Source organism: Lygodium microphyllum, chromosome 20 (genome assembly GCF_053477565.2).
Source record: "Lygodium microphyllum isolate KBCC chromosome 20, Lygodium_microphyllum_v1.1.10, whole genome shotgun sequence".
Lineage (NCBI taxonomy): Eukaryota > Viridiplantae > Streptophyta > Polypodiopsida > Schizaeales > Lygodiaceae > Lygodium > Lygodium microphyllum.
Window position 1 is genome coordinate 26,252,968 of NC_141154.1, and position 15,916 is coordinate 26,268,883.

The window sequence follows — 15,916 nt, forward strand, 5'->3', positions numbered from 1 at the left end:
ATACATTTCCGATAAGATCTTCGTCATCCTATTGCTCAGGGTCGATGCACAGGGGCATGTTTTCAAGAACTAGATTTTCTTCTCTTACTCTTCAGATCTTTTCGAGATCAATATCAATATCATCAAAAGCTAATTTATAATCAGAGACTTTGAACAATCAGGGAATATGAATTCCAAGTATTCTGACAATTCTAATGCTGTTGAGCCTGGTTGTATTGTCTTCTGGAGCAGTAAGTGTTCTGTTGTGGTTTGGGACCACAAACCTGTAGGTTGACAGTAGATGTCTTGGATTTGCTGCAAGAGATCTTCAAGATACTTTGTATCTTCTAGATTTTCATAACATAGCAAATCACTTTCCTCAAGTATAGGTGTTCTAGGACTTTAAGTCGCAGTAGAGGTACATTCGCCTGTAGGTATAATTTATTTTTCTTTGCCTTTGCTAGATATGTGCATATTCAATGCACCAGTTACTGGTGGAGGAAAAGTGTGATGTCTATCCTTTATGGAGCCTCTTGTTAGAAAAGGTAGACCAGTCTGTTGCCATACTTGGTGTATTTACTATTGCTGAAGAAACATTAGTAGCTTGCTTTATAATAGTGTTTTTCTGTATCTGTTGGCATAAGACAAGTTATTGGTCTGCAATCTGCTGAAGAGAATCCATCTTTTCTATGAGTCCTGAAAGAGCCAAATGTGTCCAGTTGGCTGCCTGTAGTTCTGGCGTCCAAGAGTAGCCATTTTGAGGACGTAGGTAAGGGGCAGCTTTATAATTACTTTCTTCATATTCAAAAGTCTGGATGACATTAAGCACAGAGGAGGAAGCTTTTTCAATAAGCTTCTTGCAATGCTGACAAACTCCATGTACCACTTGATCATGTGAGCGAGGCTGTGTATGGAACTTGAGAAGGTTTGTTCTTTGTGAGAGAGAAACCTTCAGTTGTGGTTGTACAACGGCCTTTGAATGTTTTGGAGAATTTGGTAGCAACTGTTTTTGTGGGAGTAATAATGTTTTTCCTTTTATATTCTGAACTTTAATTATCTTTGGAGGAAGTAATTCCTTTTTCCTAATGGAACTAATATCAAGCTGCTATTCTGTAGGTAGCTCTATCTCTGACCAGTTGAGACAGTCAGGCAAGAATCTTTATGTGACCTCATCAGATTTCATAATGATGGTCTGTCCTTTATCTGTTGAAGAACTAACTCCTTCAATTACCCTTGGTATAGCTAGAGACATACAGCGAAATACCATTCTGTACTGGATGTCTAGATGTGCAGAGGATACTTTCACTTGCAATCCTAGGGTTCTAATATGTAGCATAAGAAGGTCTGAGAGGTAGGGATCATCAATTGCTATAACATTATTAGGTCTGAGCTCAATAAATATTGGGCCATTTAACAGAGGTGAAACTGCAACTCCTACGATCATATCTTGTAATTCTAAGTGGCGAGTATCTAAGACTGCTGCCATACAGGATGCATTTAATCCTTTGCAGAACAAAGATGTAACCACAGTATAAATGAGCGATGCGTATAAACGAGAGATACAGGGTAAAGCCAATAAGCACTGATGCAGTGATGGAGGTAAAGAGTCAAGGCGAAAACTAAGAAGACTTGGTGTTGCTTGGAACTTGCTCTCTAGATCTGTATTCCTTATGTTATGTTATGAGTTACAAATGAGAGCCTTATATAGGAAAACTTAGAGGGTCAAAAACTTTTTCCCGCTAAGAAGTGGAGAGGAGAGGATCTAATAAAGTTACATTGATGCCTTTAGGCGGGAACAAACAAGTGAACTTTGAAAAGTGAAAAAGAATATTGTACATCATGTCTAGTGTTCTTATTAGGGTGGTTTTCGGGAAAGTAGGTCTGCTACAGTATTTTGGATTCTCGGTACATGCTCGAAGGTGACATCCAGAGCATCAAAGAATAATGACCACCGAAGGAGTCTTTTATTCCCTATTTCATTTGGTGCTTTTTTAGTTAAGTAGCCTGGTACATGCTTTAAGTCTTTTCTGATGGTGAAAGGAACAAATTTCACAAAGAACCTAAAAGCTTTGATGGCTTTAATCATGGCAAGGATTTCTCATTAGTATGAAGGATAATTCTTCTTGGTAGGTGAGAAAATCCCAGAAGCATATCTGCATGGGTGTAGTGTAGTAGGTTCTTGTTCTTCTTCACAAAGACACGCAGCCAGCCATAGTCAGATGCATCCGTATAGAGGATCAGCGGATGAACCAGAGGACAATCTTAGAGGGGGAAGATTGCTAATTAGCTCCTTGATATGTTGTATGGCCACAGTATGGATGTGTTCCCATTGGAACTTATCTTTCCTCAATAGGGGATATAGGTCCTTTGTATAAGTTGCAATGTTGCGTGCAGAGGAATTTACCCAATTTAAGCAACCTAGAAATTGTTGTAATTGTTTTACTGAGTTTAAACTATCTGGCATATCCACAAGTTTTTTCAAGACATGGTCTTGAAGTCTGATTTGTCCCTGAGAAATTTCAATACCAAGAAAATCAATGGAAGATTGGAACATGAGGGACTTGGTTGGTGATAGAACCATTCCGACGGCTTCAATTGCAGTGGAAACCTGAGATAGATGATGTAGATGTCCTTGAATAGTTTCAAAAAATACTAGAATATCATCTATGTATGTTAGACAAAAAGGAAAATTCCCAAAGATTGCATCAGTCTACTCTTGAAATTTAGTGGGTGCAACCTTAATGCCGAAGGAAAGAACTGTCCATTGGTAGTGTCCATGGGGGACACAGAAAGCGGTTTTATACCTTTCTTCCTTTTTTAAGGGCAATTGCCAAAAGCCAAATTTAAGATCAAACTTGCTAAAAACATTAGCCTTTTTGTTTCTTTTTAGCAGTAGGTCCTTCAGAGGAATAGGATGACCATGACCTATGAGATACTTGTTCAGAGGTTTATAATTGACAACCATTCTCTTTTTGCCTCGTTTCTGCTCTGAATGCTTGTTGACATAGAATGCCTGACAAGCCCAAGGGGAAGTTTTGGGTTCTATCAATTCTTTTTCCAGTAGGGATTGTATCTCTTCTTTGCAAAGCATTAAATCTTATTCTTTCATGCCTTGATGCACAACTTTTGTAGGTATAGCATTTGGCTGAATGGGTAGCGAAATAGCATGTTTTTGTCTTTTTTCCTTGTACATCATGGGGTCCTCATGCATGAACTGTTGAAGTCTGTTCTTCATGTGTGTGATTTGATCTTCATGCTTCTTCATCTCTTGCTTTATCCAGAATTCTCTGGCAACTGTTTTGCCATGTCTAGTAGTCTCTGTGATTGAGTAGATTGTTCTACCAATCCGAGGGAGTAGAGGAAGTTTTGTCTTTCGACTTTTATAAGTGATGCCAAATTTAGTGAACCAGAAGGTATATGGAACAAGATGCTATAGGATATCTGTGTCAATCAGAAGGTCATACCTCGTTTGCCTCATGAGCTGAATTTCAATGGGCACTTTGATTTGATCAAACTGAAGATATGCCTGTGTAACATGGATAAGTGTAATCTTCTTATTATTTGAGATCTCTACTATAATAGGTGTAGTAACCTTTATACATTTTTTGGGGAAGAGCTCAAAGGGGGCAATGGTAAGGCTTGATCATGTGTCAAGTAAAGCGTCAACATTCAAAGAGAACTGTGGCATGTTCTTCAGTTGAACACATACCATAGAAATGGGTCCACCAGTGTCTAGGGCATTGACTTTGAATGTGTGTGCCTTATGTAATCTGATCTGGTTCACTGGAGTTGTAGGAGTAGGCCTTCCTTGAGAAGTAGAAGGTAATTCTTGTAATTCCTTTAAGATGCCAGTTGTACATTCTAATAGGTCTTTCTGATTAGAAAGGATTCTTCTGTAAACCTTGCATAATGACTTGACTTCTTGTTGCATTTGAGAGAATGCTTTTAGCATTTCTTCACATATATGCCGAGTAGCAATAGTTGTTGGTGTCAAGGATTGTAACAGTTGAGATGCAGTTCTTGGTTGATGTAGACTTTCCAGCTTATGTGGTATGAACATGTTTGCCCGATTCTTCGTTTCTGGGGCCAAAGCACCTAGTTTAGGCAAATCGTAAGGGTTAGAGAAAAATTCTTTTATCCTTAGTCTTTTTGGTTTTGGAAGAGGATGTGTCAATCTGAAGTATCTAATGATTCAGAGGAATCATACTTCTTTTGTTTTCCTTTTAAGTCTTTGGGGTAGAAAAAAACTGAAGCCATGAATTTTTTTTTCCTGTCTCCTGGGAAATAAGACTTGTGAGCATTTACTGGATAAAAGTTATATGACATGATTGTATTCTCATCCGAGACTTCTATTGCATCAGAAACAGTGTCTTCTTCTTCTTGTTCTGACTCTTCTTTCTCAGCTGTATGCCAAGAATTGGAGGAGTCTGTTGTAGCAGAAGCTTCTGAGTTAGAGGATTCTGTCTCAATAACAGAATCAGTGTCATACTCACTATCATAAGAGTATTGAGTGTCTGAATAGCTATCATATGAGTAATAGCTGTCATAATCAATGTGATGTTGCAACATATTGACTTGCATTTGCTTGTTCTTTCTTCTTTGGACATTTGTTAGCCAGATGACATGGACTTCCACAAATGAAACATTTCAGTTCCTTTTTGTTCGTTTCATTTATATGGTCTTGGCTGTACTGTGCCTTTCCTTTTGGGTATTTGTATGACTTTCTTAAATTCCTTGAATACGTTGAGTATCTAGATATTATATCATTTTGTTTGTTGAAAAAGGATTTTGCATGAGAATAAGTTCTATAATACCTGGAGGGATGGTGATGTCTATGGTGTGGATGTTTGTACCTTGATACATTATCACACCTACATTTGTCACATCGGAAATCCATGTCAAATTTATGTGCCTACTTGCGGAGTCATCTTTTGGTGGTGACAAACTTCTATGGTCTGAATAATCTGTCCCACACTATCTGTAAAGTCTATGTTTTCTGTCTTCATTTTTTGTTTACAGTAAAATGGAATGGGCTCTGGGAAAGAGCAAACAAGGTGTTACTTCATGGTGTTGTCATGAGCTCCCAAGCCTTCGTACAAAAGATCTCGCATATAGATTAGGTATTCTTTATAGATGCAGGGGTTGCAAAGCTTGGACTTGAAGAATGCTTCACGAGCTTCTAAAACATCATCAAGTTTATTGCCTACTAGTTCTCCTAGTAGTATTTCAAAAAGTATATGTATAGGATCTGGGTCCTGTGCAATGGCAACTTTTACCTGGGGATGAATAGATTGTCCACCAATGCTTGATTCCACCTACATATCCGCGTGTAATAGCATTTAGTATGTCAAGTCTGCTAGTTTGTGGCTTGTTAACTATCTTTTGTCCTGCGTATGCATACATCATGTAGATGAGCAGTTTAATCTCTTCTGGCATCTTTCCATCAATGGACCAAATAGGAAATGTACCAACTTTCTCTGGAACACCAATCTTCTTGTAGAAATTGTTATGGGATGGTTTGGATGTAGAACCACAGAAGTAGTTGCATTCAATGAAGCACTTGGAATAACAAAATGATGTGCATTCATCTGTGCGCAGAGAATCACACTATCACCATCTTCATCCGAAGATATGAGGGTGTAGACTATTTTTTCTTCAAAATAAGCCTAATCCCGAGCATACCATGCAGGTGTTTCTGTAGAGGGTAGATCTGGTGGAGTCTGTTGAATACTCTCACCCATGTATCTGAAGTTCAATCTGTTATGGACATTTCTGGTAAGATCTTCGTCATCCTGTTGCTCAAGGTCGATGCACAGGGGCATGTTTTCAAGAACTAGATTTTCTTCTCTTACTCTTTGGATCTTTTCCAGATCAAAAGCTAATTTGTAGTCAGACTCTGACCAATCAGGGAACATGAATTCCTCTGGAGCAATGAGGGTTTTGTTGTGGTTTGTGACCACGAACCTGTAGGTTGGCAGTAGATGTCTTGGATTTGCTGCAAGAGGTCTTCAGGATAATCTATATCTTGTAGATTTTCATAACATTCACTGCCTTTCAAGTATAGGTTGGCAGTAGATGTCTTGGATTTGCTGCAAGAGGTCTTCAGGATAATCTGTATCTTGTAGATTTTCATAACATCTATTGCCTTTCAAGTATAGGACAACATCATGTGACTCTAAAATATGTAAAATTTCTATTTAAAGAATGAGAAAAAATAAAATAGCTATTCATGTGTATGCAAATTTTGAGGTTTTGCTTTCTTGCTTTTCGAGAGTAGAGGTGTCTCATTTTCATTATCTAGAGACACACCTCTGTCCATTGTTTCTGCTTAAGCTTTACAATTGCAAGATTATTGACTATAGTTGTTCTAAATTACTCTTGAATCACCTATCGCTTCATTCAATCCACCTTGCAAGGAGTGAAAGAGCTTGGTTATTGACTATAGTCGTTCTAAATTACTCTTGAATGCCCTTCTTCATCCACCTTGCAGGGCATTCAAAATTACTCTTGAATGCCCTTCTTCATCCACCTTGCAAGGAATGGAAGAGGTGAAAGAGCTTGGTTATTGACTATAGTTGTTCTAAATTACTCTTGAATCACCTATAAGGTTCAACCACCAAGCATGATGGCCATCTATTGAGCCCCAAGTTTACAAGCTCAACAACGGGATCTTGGAGACACTTTTCAATAGGTTCAACCACCAAGCATAATGGCTATTGAGCCCCAAGTTCTCACATATGTTCACATATGCTCGCATCATCTTCTCTCAAGCAATGTTATTATGGATGGAACCAAAATATTGCACTATACAAGCTCAACAATGGGATCTTCATGACGAAAGGATGCATTTGAGAAGCTCCATGTTCCACAAATGCACTCCTTTCATCATCAAGCATGAGCATAAGCATTAGGGAATGTGCTCAAGAGAAAGAGAAACAGGCTTCATGGAGTTCAACTGGCTATCAAGACCTAGCTTAGCTCTCGCATGTGTTATAAGCACCAAGATCCCCGCATCAACTTCTATGATCCACAAATGCACTTCTTTCACCGTCGTTGGCATGGAGCATGAGCATAGGCATATTTTCATAATGTTGTGGAAAGACCTTAGCATAAGGTATTGATTATTGCACCCTAGTGACCATGGCTATAAGAACAGATCGTAAACTTCAAGATTGGCTAGATAGGAATCCCGATTAGAAAAACCTGGAGAGGTACAGGATTTACAAGACCCGATATATATGGGTGCGTCCCTCTGCAGTATACCTTAAGTTCGGCGGGTACGGGGACATTTCGATGCGCCATACAAGATTTTATTCTCCACAGTTGTTGCCCGCCCTTCCGCATTGGTCTACACGTTCATTCTAATCGCAAGGGCCAATTCTCAGAGCCCTTCCTGACGTATCGAGTTCACATCACAACAGGCGAAGTTTATCGCTCGAAGTTCACATCACAACAGGCGAAGTTTATCGCTCGAAGCGGCAGACACAGTATTGACAATGTCTCTCGTGTATTATCGATCAGAGACAACCCTATATGTGCTTGAACGACGACAGTTCCAGTGCACTTATGTTGACAGACAAATCTTGCGCCAACTGAAAGTGCACTTATGTTGACAGACAAATCCTGCGCCAACATTCAGATCTCCGAAAAAGGTGTGGCGAGAGCGAGAGAGAGAGAGAGAGAGAGAGAGTGTGTGTGTGTGTGTGTATGTGTGAGTGTGCATGTGTGTGCATGCGAGTGTGCATGAGTGTGCCCGCGTGTGAGTTGTTGCGAGTAAATAGACAGAGAATTGCTCGACTAATGGAAACAGAAGCTATATTGCTTTCTCTTAACAGAGAATTGAATTACAAGGCGCGTAGAAGAGCGTGCAGCAACACCGACATTTCAAACCATCAATGGGCATTGCAAATCAAAAAGACTTGAATATGCAACATAAACCAACTACCTATTTGAAACAGCTACCTACTTAACACATCAATATTCTTCACCCTCGTCACCCTCATCACCCTCTCCAGATTCAGCGCCGACCTCCTCATAGTCCTTCTCGAGTGCAGCAAGATCTTCACGAGCCTCGGAGAATTCACCTTCCTCCATACCTTCACCAACATACCAGTGCACAAAAGCCCTTTTGGCATACATAAGGTCGAACTTGTGGTCGATTCTAGAAAACACCTCCGCAACGCTGGTTGAGTTGGAGATCATGCACACGGCTCTCTGTACCTTGGCAAGGTCACCTCCAGGTACGACAGTAGGGGGCTGATAGTTGATGCCGCACTTGAACCCGGTAGGGCACCAGTCCACAAACTGAATGGTCCTCTTGGTCTTAATAGTGGCCACAGCCGCATTTACATCCTTGGGCACAACATCGCCTCTATACATGAGACAGCAGGCCATATACTTTCCATGCCTCGGGTCACACTTGGCCATCATAGACGCGGGCTCGAACGCACTGTTGGTGATCTCCGCAACAGAGAGCTGCTCGTGATAGGCTTTCTCAGCCGAAATGACGGGCGCATAGGATGAGAGCATGAAGTGAATTCTCGGATAAGGAACCAAGTTCGTCTGAAACTCGGTAACATCTACGTTCAAGGCGCCGTCAAAGCGAAGCGAGGCCGTAAGGGAGGAAATAACCTGGCAAGAAAACGAATAGATGTCAACCACAGGCCTCGAGTAGTGACGAAAACAGAGCATCGCCTCGTGTAGTGACGAAAACAAAGCATCGAATGGCTATTAACAAACCTGAGATACGAGCCGATTCAAATTAGTGTAGGTAGGACGCTCAATGTCCAAGGATCGTCTGCAAATGTCGTATATGGCTTCATTGTCAAGCAGCACAGACACATCAGTATGCTCGAGAAGAGAGTGAGTAGACAGGACGCTGTTGTAGGGCTCCACAACGGAAGTAGACACTTGGGGGGAAGGGTACACAGTAAACCCTAGCTTTGATTTCTTGCCGTAGTCTACAGACAAGCGTTCTAGGAGCAAGGAGCCAAGGCCGGAACCGGTACCACCGCCGACGGCGTGAAAAACGAGGAAGCCTTGCAAGCCAGTGCAGTTGTCTGCAAGCTTCCTAATGCGGTCCAGACACAGGTCCACTATCTCTTTTCCAACTACGAACACATACGCACAAAGAGTCAATAACTTCGAAGGCAAAATAAAACATCAAGAGGAAAACAAGGGAGAACGGTCGACAAGCATACTCGTATAGTGGCCACGGGCGAAGTTGTTCGCTGCATCTTCCTTTCCACTGATGAGCTGCTCAGGGTGAAAGAGCTGCCGGTATGTGCCTGTGCGAACTTCGTCGATAACAGTCGGTTCCAGATCAAGGAACACAGCCCTGGGCACATGTTTCCCGGCGCCGGTCTCGCTGAAGAAAGTGTTGAAGGCATCGTCTCCCCCACCTACGGTCTTATCACTCGGCATTTGGCCATCAGGCTGCACTCAAGAGAGGACAAGGAAAGGTAAACACACAGAGAACAACGAAAGGCAGCACATCAACGAAAAAACACGATGGACACAAATTCCTGTGCAAAGACTAGCAGGTTCACCGATAATGCAGAGAAGAGGAGCTAAAACAACCTGATCTACGAAACAAGCAGACAGGAAAGAAGGAGACAAGTACCTGGATGCCATGTTCGAGGCAGTAGAGCTCCCAGCAAGCATTTCCGACCTGAATGCCGGCTTGGCCAATGTGGATGGAGATGCACTCTCTCATGGCGAGGGGAGATGGAAGAGCTGTGCGAGAGAGAGAGAGAGAGAGAGAGCAGGTAGGGTTAGGGTTACAGGACGAGAGAGTAAGAGACAGGGGGCAGAGCTTCAAGGTGAGGCTCGCTGTAAAGGCGTGTGCGAAGACACCTTCCGAGCTACGATAGGTAGTCTCAGTTCCTTAGTGGCCCCTTTTGTAGCGGAAAGAGGAGGAGCAGTTAACGGTGGCTTAACGGCGCTGCTCCGTCTGATCTGACCGTTGTTTATGAACAGCCAGCCGATTTCAAAATTGTATAACGGTTGTGTGGGGGCGGTAGCATGTTTCCTTTCATTTCATTTCATCTCATCTCATCTCATTTCATTCGTTTGTGGGCGGTGGGCCGCACGTACAAACAAAGGGCACCGATCCTGATTTTGTTATTGGGTGCCAAACGGAAGACACCCATCCTGGTAACGTGATTGCCCACCAAACCAAAAGGAATATGCTAGGATCTGGCTTACGTGTCAATCGATGATTTGCTGAAATTTGTAAATATTACTTTCAAAAAGACCCGTATGTGTAGTTTTCTAATGTTGTGCAAAGTATTTCGCAAACATAATATTTTTGAATGATCAATCGTCAAACCCCCCCCAAAGAACTAACAAAAAGCATTACAAGAGAGCTTTTTCGCTAGATGCTCCATCATTGGCCCCTCCACCCTCCCTGACAATGACATGGACAACATCCCTCCCAGCTTGGCATGCATATACAATGTTAATGAAAAGCCTAGGTTTGATGTAAACGAATTGCAAAAATCCCCACATAACTTTCAAATCTTCAACAAGAAGGGTTTAGGATGTTGAACTTTACAAAGGGTAAACATTGCAAACACAGTGTAATTACAAATCCCTTCAAAATTTTGAGTTAAAGGCTTTTTATATCTGCTACCAAAAATGTTTGGCCATAAGCATTGGACAAATATCTTTTATAGACTCCTTTCACGTGGAGTTTAAGGAAATGTCTTTTGAGAACCCATGAATGCGGCACTTGCACTCATTATGGTGTTGATGGTGTGTCTATACTTTTCTTACATAATGTGGCTTTATATTATCATCAACATACAATGTTAATGAAAAGCCTAGGTTTAATGTAAATGAATTGCAAAAATCACCACATAACTTTCAGATTTTAAAGAATAAGGTTTAGGATGTTGAACTTTACAAAGGGTAAACTATATAAACACAGTAATTAAAAATCCCTTCAAAATTTTAAGTTAAAAGCTTTTGTATCCGCAACCAAAAATGTTTGTCATAAGCATTGGACAAATATCTTTTATAGACTCCTTTCACGTCCGGTTTAAGGAAAAATGTATTGAGAAGCCATGAATGTGGCACGTGCACTCATTATGGTGTTGATGGTGTGTTTATACTTTTCTTATATCATCAAAAAATAAGAGGTATTTAGAGTGTTAGAAAATGATATTTTTCAAGGCTAGCCTTAAGCCTTGAAAAGACCTTTGTGAAACACTTTATAAGCCTTAGCATTCACTCTAGACACTTTCAATCCTATCAATACTTCATTCCAAATCTTCATCCATCAATCCATTTGGAATAAGTTGACCCTTCTAAGGAGTTTCATTTTTGAGTTTCCAATTTTATTGTACTATTATAGCCCTCAAGACATCTAGCACCTCACGGTCTGTTCATCTCTCAGCCCCTTGTCTCCAAATAGGGCCAACTTAGCATCAACGCGCTCTGCAAAGCTAGCTTTCTTTAACCAAAAGTGGGTTTGCCTCCAAACCTTTTTTGCTTCTAAACAATCCTAAAATAGGTGCCTTGTAATGTGTTCCCCATTGTGTCTGTCCCACATATACTCCCAAGGAATGACTCCTTTATCAATTAAGGACTTTGAAAGCCAAGGCTTCTCACCAAAGGTTGATTCAAAATCCAAATTATTTGCTTGAGGGCAAGGTCACATTGCATGTCGTAAGTACGAATCCATCTTGTTTTATTAGGGATATTGTGCCACACTTCCACACGCTAACCATATATGAGCATTCGGTCATGGACTTAAGAGATGAATCTATCCACCTTGGTTCAAACAAGTTGAGATTCTTTTGATTTGCCTTTTGCACACTAGAACTTCAAAAGGATATTCCAAGACTAGCGCACCTCCATTCTTTTGAATTAAATTAGACAAAAGGGCTTATGCTTTTTGGGTAAGGTTCATAACATCAAGTCCTCCTTTAGTCGCTATTGTGTTACTAGAGTCCAAGAAATGGATCTCCAACCACACTTTGTTTCCTCGTATTTTGCAATAGAAAATTGGCAAAGAGCTCTATATCTCTCTCCCTCAGTGAGATTACTTGCTAAAGCTAAGCACCATTGATAAGAAAACTACAACAATAACCAATAGACTTCTTCTTCCATTGGACCAACCTTTTGTTTCATCCACTCAAAACTTTGTCTAGATGAGATTCCTACACTAAGAGGGCACTGAAGATATCTCAATATTTGTCCTAGAGGGATCAGTTTGAAGCATAATTGTTTGACCCATCCTAGAGTCTCTTCAAATCCCAAACAAACTAATTCAATCTTGGTAGAGCTAACCACCACATACCCTAAAAGTTCTAGGAATCTCTCATGCACGGTCAATAGTATCTTAATAGAGCTAGGATCTGGCCTAACTAGATTATCATTGGCAAAAAATTGCGCCACAAACTCATTCCATCCCACATAAAGAGGCCCCTCATGGCACCTTATTGAAATTGCCAAATCCATGTTTCAAAGGAAAGGGTTTGAATGATAGCAAAGAATAGTGAATACCTAATCTATATGCGAGATCTTTTGTATGAAGGCTTAGGAGCTCATGAAAACACCATGAAGGAACACCTTGTTTGCTCTTTCCCAGAGCCCATTCCATTTTACTGTAAACAGAAAATGAAGACAGAATACAGAGACTTTACAGATAGTGTGGGACAGATTATTCAGACCATAGAAGTTTCTCACCACCAAAAGATGACTCAGCTAAACCAAAGGTTTCCCCAATCCATCCACAAGCAGGCACATAAATTTGACATGGATTTCCGATGTGACAAATGTAGCTGTGATAATGTATCAAGGTACAAACACCGGCACCATAGACATCGCCATCCCTCCAGGTATTATAGAACTTATTCTCATGCAAAATCCTTTTTCAACAAACAAAATGATACAATACCTAGATACTCAAGGTATTCAAGGAATTCAAGAAAGTCATACAAATACCCAAAAGGAAAGGCACAGTACAGCCAAGAGCATATAAATGAAACGAACAAAAAGGAACTGAAATGTTTCATTTGTGGAAGTCCATCTCATCTGGCTAACAAATGTCCAAAGAAGAAAGAACAAGCAAATGCAAGTCAATATGTTGCAACATCACATTGATTATGACAGCTATTACTCATATGATAGCTATTCGGACACTGAATACTCTTATGATAGTGAGTATGACACTGATTCTGTTACTGAGACAGAATCCTCTAACTCGGAAGCTTCTGCTACAACAGACTCCTCCAATTCTTGGCATACAACTGAGGAAGAAGAGTCAGAACAAGAAGAAGAAGACACTGTTTCTGATGCAACAGAAGTCTCGGATGAGGATACAATCATGTCATATAACTTTCATCCAGTAAATGCTCACAAGTCCTATTTCCCAGGAGATAGGAAACAAAAATTCATGGCTTCAGCTTTTTCCTACCCCAAAGACTTAAAATGAAAACAAAAGAAGTATGATTCCTTTGAATCATTAGATACTTCAAATACTGACACATCCTCTTCCAAAACCAAAAAGACTAAGGATAAAAGAATTTCTCTCTAACCTTTATGATTTGCCTAAACTAGGTGCTTTGGGCCCAGAAACGAAGAATTAGGCAAGCATGTTCATACCACATAAGCTGGAAAGTCTACATCAACCAAGAACTGCATCTCAACTGTTACAATCCTTGACACCAACAACTATTGCTACTCGGCATATAGGTGAAGAAATGCTAAAAGCATTCTCTCAAATGCAACAAGAAGTCAAGTCATTATGCAAGGTTTACAGAAGAATTTTTTCTAATTAGAAAGACGTAGCAGAAGGTACAACTGGCATCTACTCCTACAACTCTAGTGAACCAGATCAGATTACATAAGGCACGCATATTCAAAGTCAATGTCCTAGACACTGGTGGACCCATTCCTATGGTATGTGTTCAACTGAAGAACATGCCACAGTTCTCTTTGAATGTTGACGCTTTACTTGACATATGATCAAGCCTTACCATTGCCCCCTTTGAGCTCTTTCCCAAAAAATGTATAAAGGTTACTACACCTATTATAGTAGAGCTCTCAAATAATAAGAAGATTACACTTATCCATGTTACACAGGCATATCTTCAGTTTGATCAAATCAAAGTGCCCATTGAAATTCAGCTCATGAGGCAAATGAGGTATGACCTTCTGATTGGCACAGATATCCTACAGCATCTTGTTCCATACATCTTCTGGTCCACTAAATTTGGCATCACCTATAAAAATCGAAAGACAAAACTTCCTCTACTCCCTCGGATTGGTAGAACAATCTACTCAATCACAGAGACCACTAGACATGGCAAAACAGTTGCCATAGAATTCTGGATAAAGCAAGAGATGAAGAAGCATGAAGCTCAAATCACACACATGAAGAACAAACTTCAACAGTTCATGCATGAGGACCCCATGATGTACAAGGAAAAAATACAAAAATATGCTATTTCGCTACCCATTTAGCCAAATGCTATACCTACAAAAGCTATGCATCAAGGCATGAAAGAAGAAGATTTAATGCTTTGCAAAGAAGAGATACAATCCCTACTGGAAAAAGGATTGATAGAACCCAAAACTTCCTTGGGCTTGTTAGGCATTCTATGTCAACAAGCATTTAGAGCAGAAACGAGGGCAAAATAGAATGGTTATCAATTATAAACCTCTGAACAAGTATCTCATAGGTCATGGTCATCCTATTCCTCTGAAGGACCTACTGCTAAAAAGAAACAAAAAGGCTAATGTTTTTAGCAAGTTTGATCTTAAATTTGGCTTTTAGCAATTGCCCTTAAAAAAGGAAGAAAGGTATAAAACCGCTTTCTGTGTCCCCCATGGACACTACCAATGGACAGTTCTTTCCTTCGGCATTAAGGTTGCACCCACTAAATTTTAGGAGTGGATTGATGCAATCTTTGGGAATTTTCCTTTTTGTCTAACATACATAGATGATATTCTAGTATTTTTTGAAACTATTCAAGAACATCTAGATCATCTATCTCAGGTTGCCACTCCATTTGGAGCCACCGGAATGGTTCTATCACCAACCAAGTCCCTCATGTTCCAGTCTTCCATTGATTTTCTTGGTATTAAAATTTCTCAGGGACAAATCAGACTTCAAGACCATGTCTTGAAAAAACTTGTGGATATGGTAGCTAGTTTAAACTCAGTAAAACAATTACAACAATTTCTAGGTTGCTTAAATTGGGTAAATTCCTCTGCACCCAACATTGCCACTTATACAAAGGACCTATATCCCCTATTGAGGAAAGATAAGTTCGAATGGGAACACATCCATACTGTGGCCGTACAGCATATCAAGGAGCTAATTAGCAATCTTCCCCCTCTAAGATTGCCCTCTGGTTCATTCGCTGATCCTCTATACGGATGCATCTGACTCCGGCTGGCTGCATGTCTTTGTGAACAAGAACAAGAACCTACTACACTACACCCAATTAGATATGCTTCCGGGATTTTCTCACTTACCCAGAAGAATTATCCTTCATACTAAAGAGAAATCCTCGCCATGATTAAAGCCATCAAAGTTTTTAGGTTCTTTGTGGAATTTGTTCCTTTCACCATCAGAACAGACTTAAAGCATGTACCGGGCTACTTAACTAAAAAAGCACCAAATGAAATAGGGAACAAAAGACTCCTTCGGTGGTCATTATTCTTTGATGCTGTGGATGTCACCTTCGAGCATGTACCGGGAATCCAAAATACTGTAGCAGACCTACTTTCCCGAAAACCACCCTAATAAGAACACTAGACATGATGTACAATATTCTTTTTCACTTTGCAAAGTTCACTTGTTTGTTCCTGCCTAAAGGCATCAATGTAACTTTATTAGATCCTCTCCTCTCCACTTCTTAGCGGGAAAAAGGTTTTGACCCTCTAAGTTTTCATATATAAGGCTCTCATTTGTAACTCATAA

The 15,916-nt window shown here is 40.3% G+C and overlaps 1 protein-coding gene across 1 annotated transcript; it reads right to left on the reverse strand.

Moving 5' to 3' along the window:
• Window positions 1-7,777: 7,777 nt before the first annotated feature.
• Window positions 7,778-9,853, reverse strand: LOC148018762 (tubulin alpha-1 chain). Its single transcript, XM_087701070.1, has 4 exons — window positions 9,602-9,853; window positions 9,180-9,414; window positions 8,719-9,089; window positions 7,778-8,610 (listed from the first exon to the last, which is right to left on the reverse strand). The coding sequence occupies exons 1-4, from the start codon at window positions 9,692-9,694 to the stop codon at window positions 7,954-7,956; spliced, it is 1,356 nt and encodes a 451-aa protein (XP_087557196.1). The 5' UTR covers window positions 9,695-9,853; the 3' UTR covers window positions 7,778-7,953.
• Between the last annotated feature and the right edge of the window lie 6,063 nt (window positions 9,854-15,916).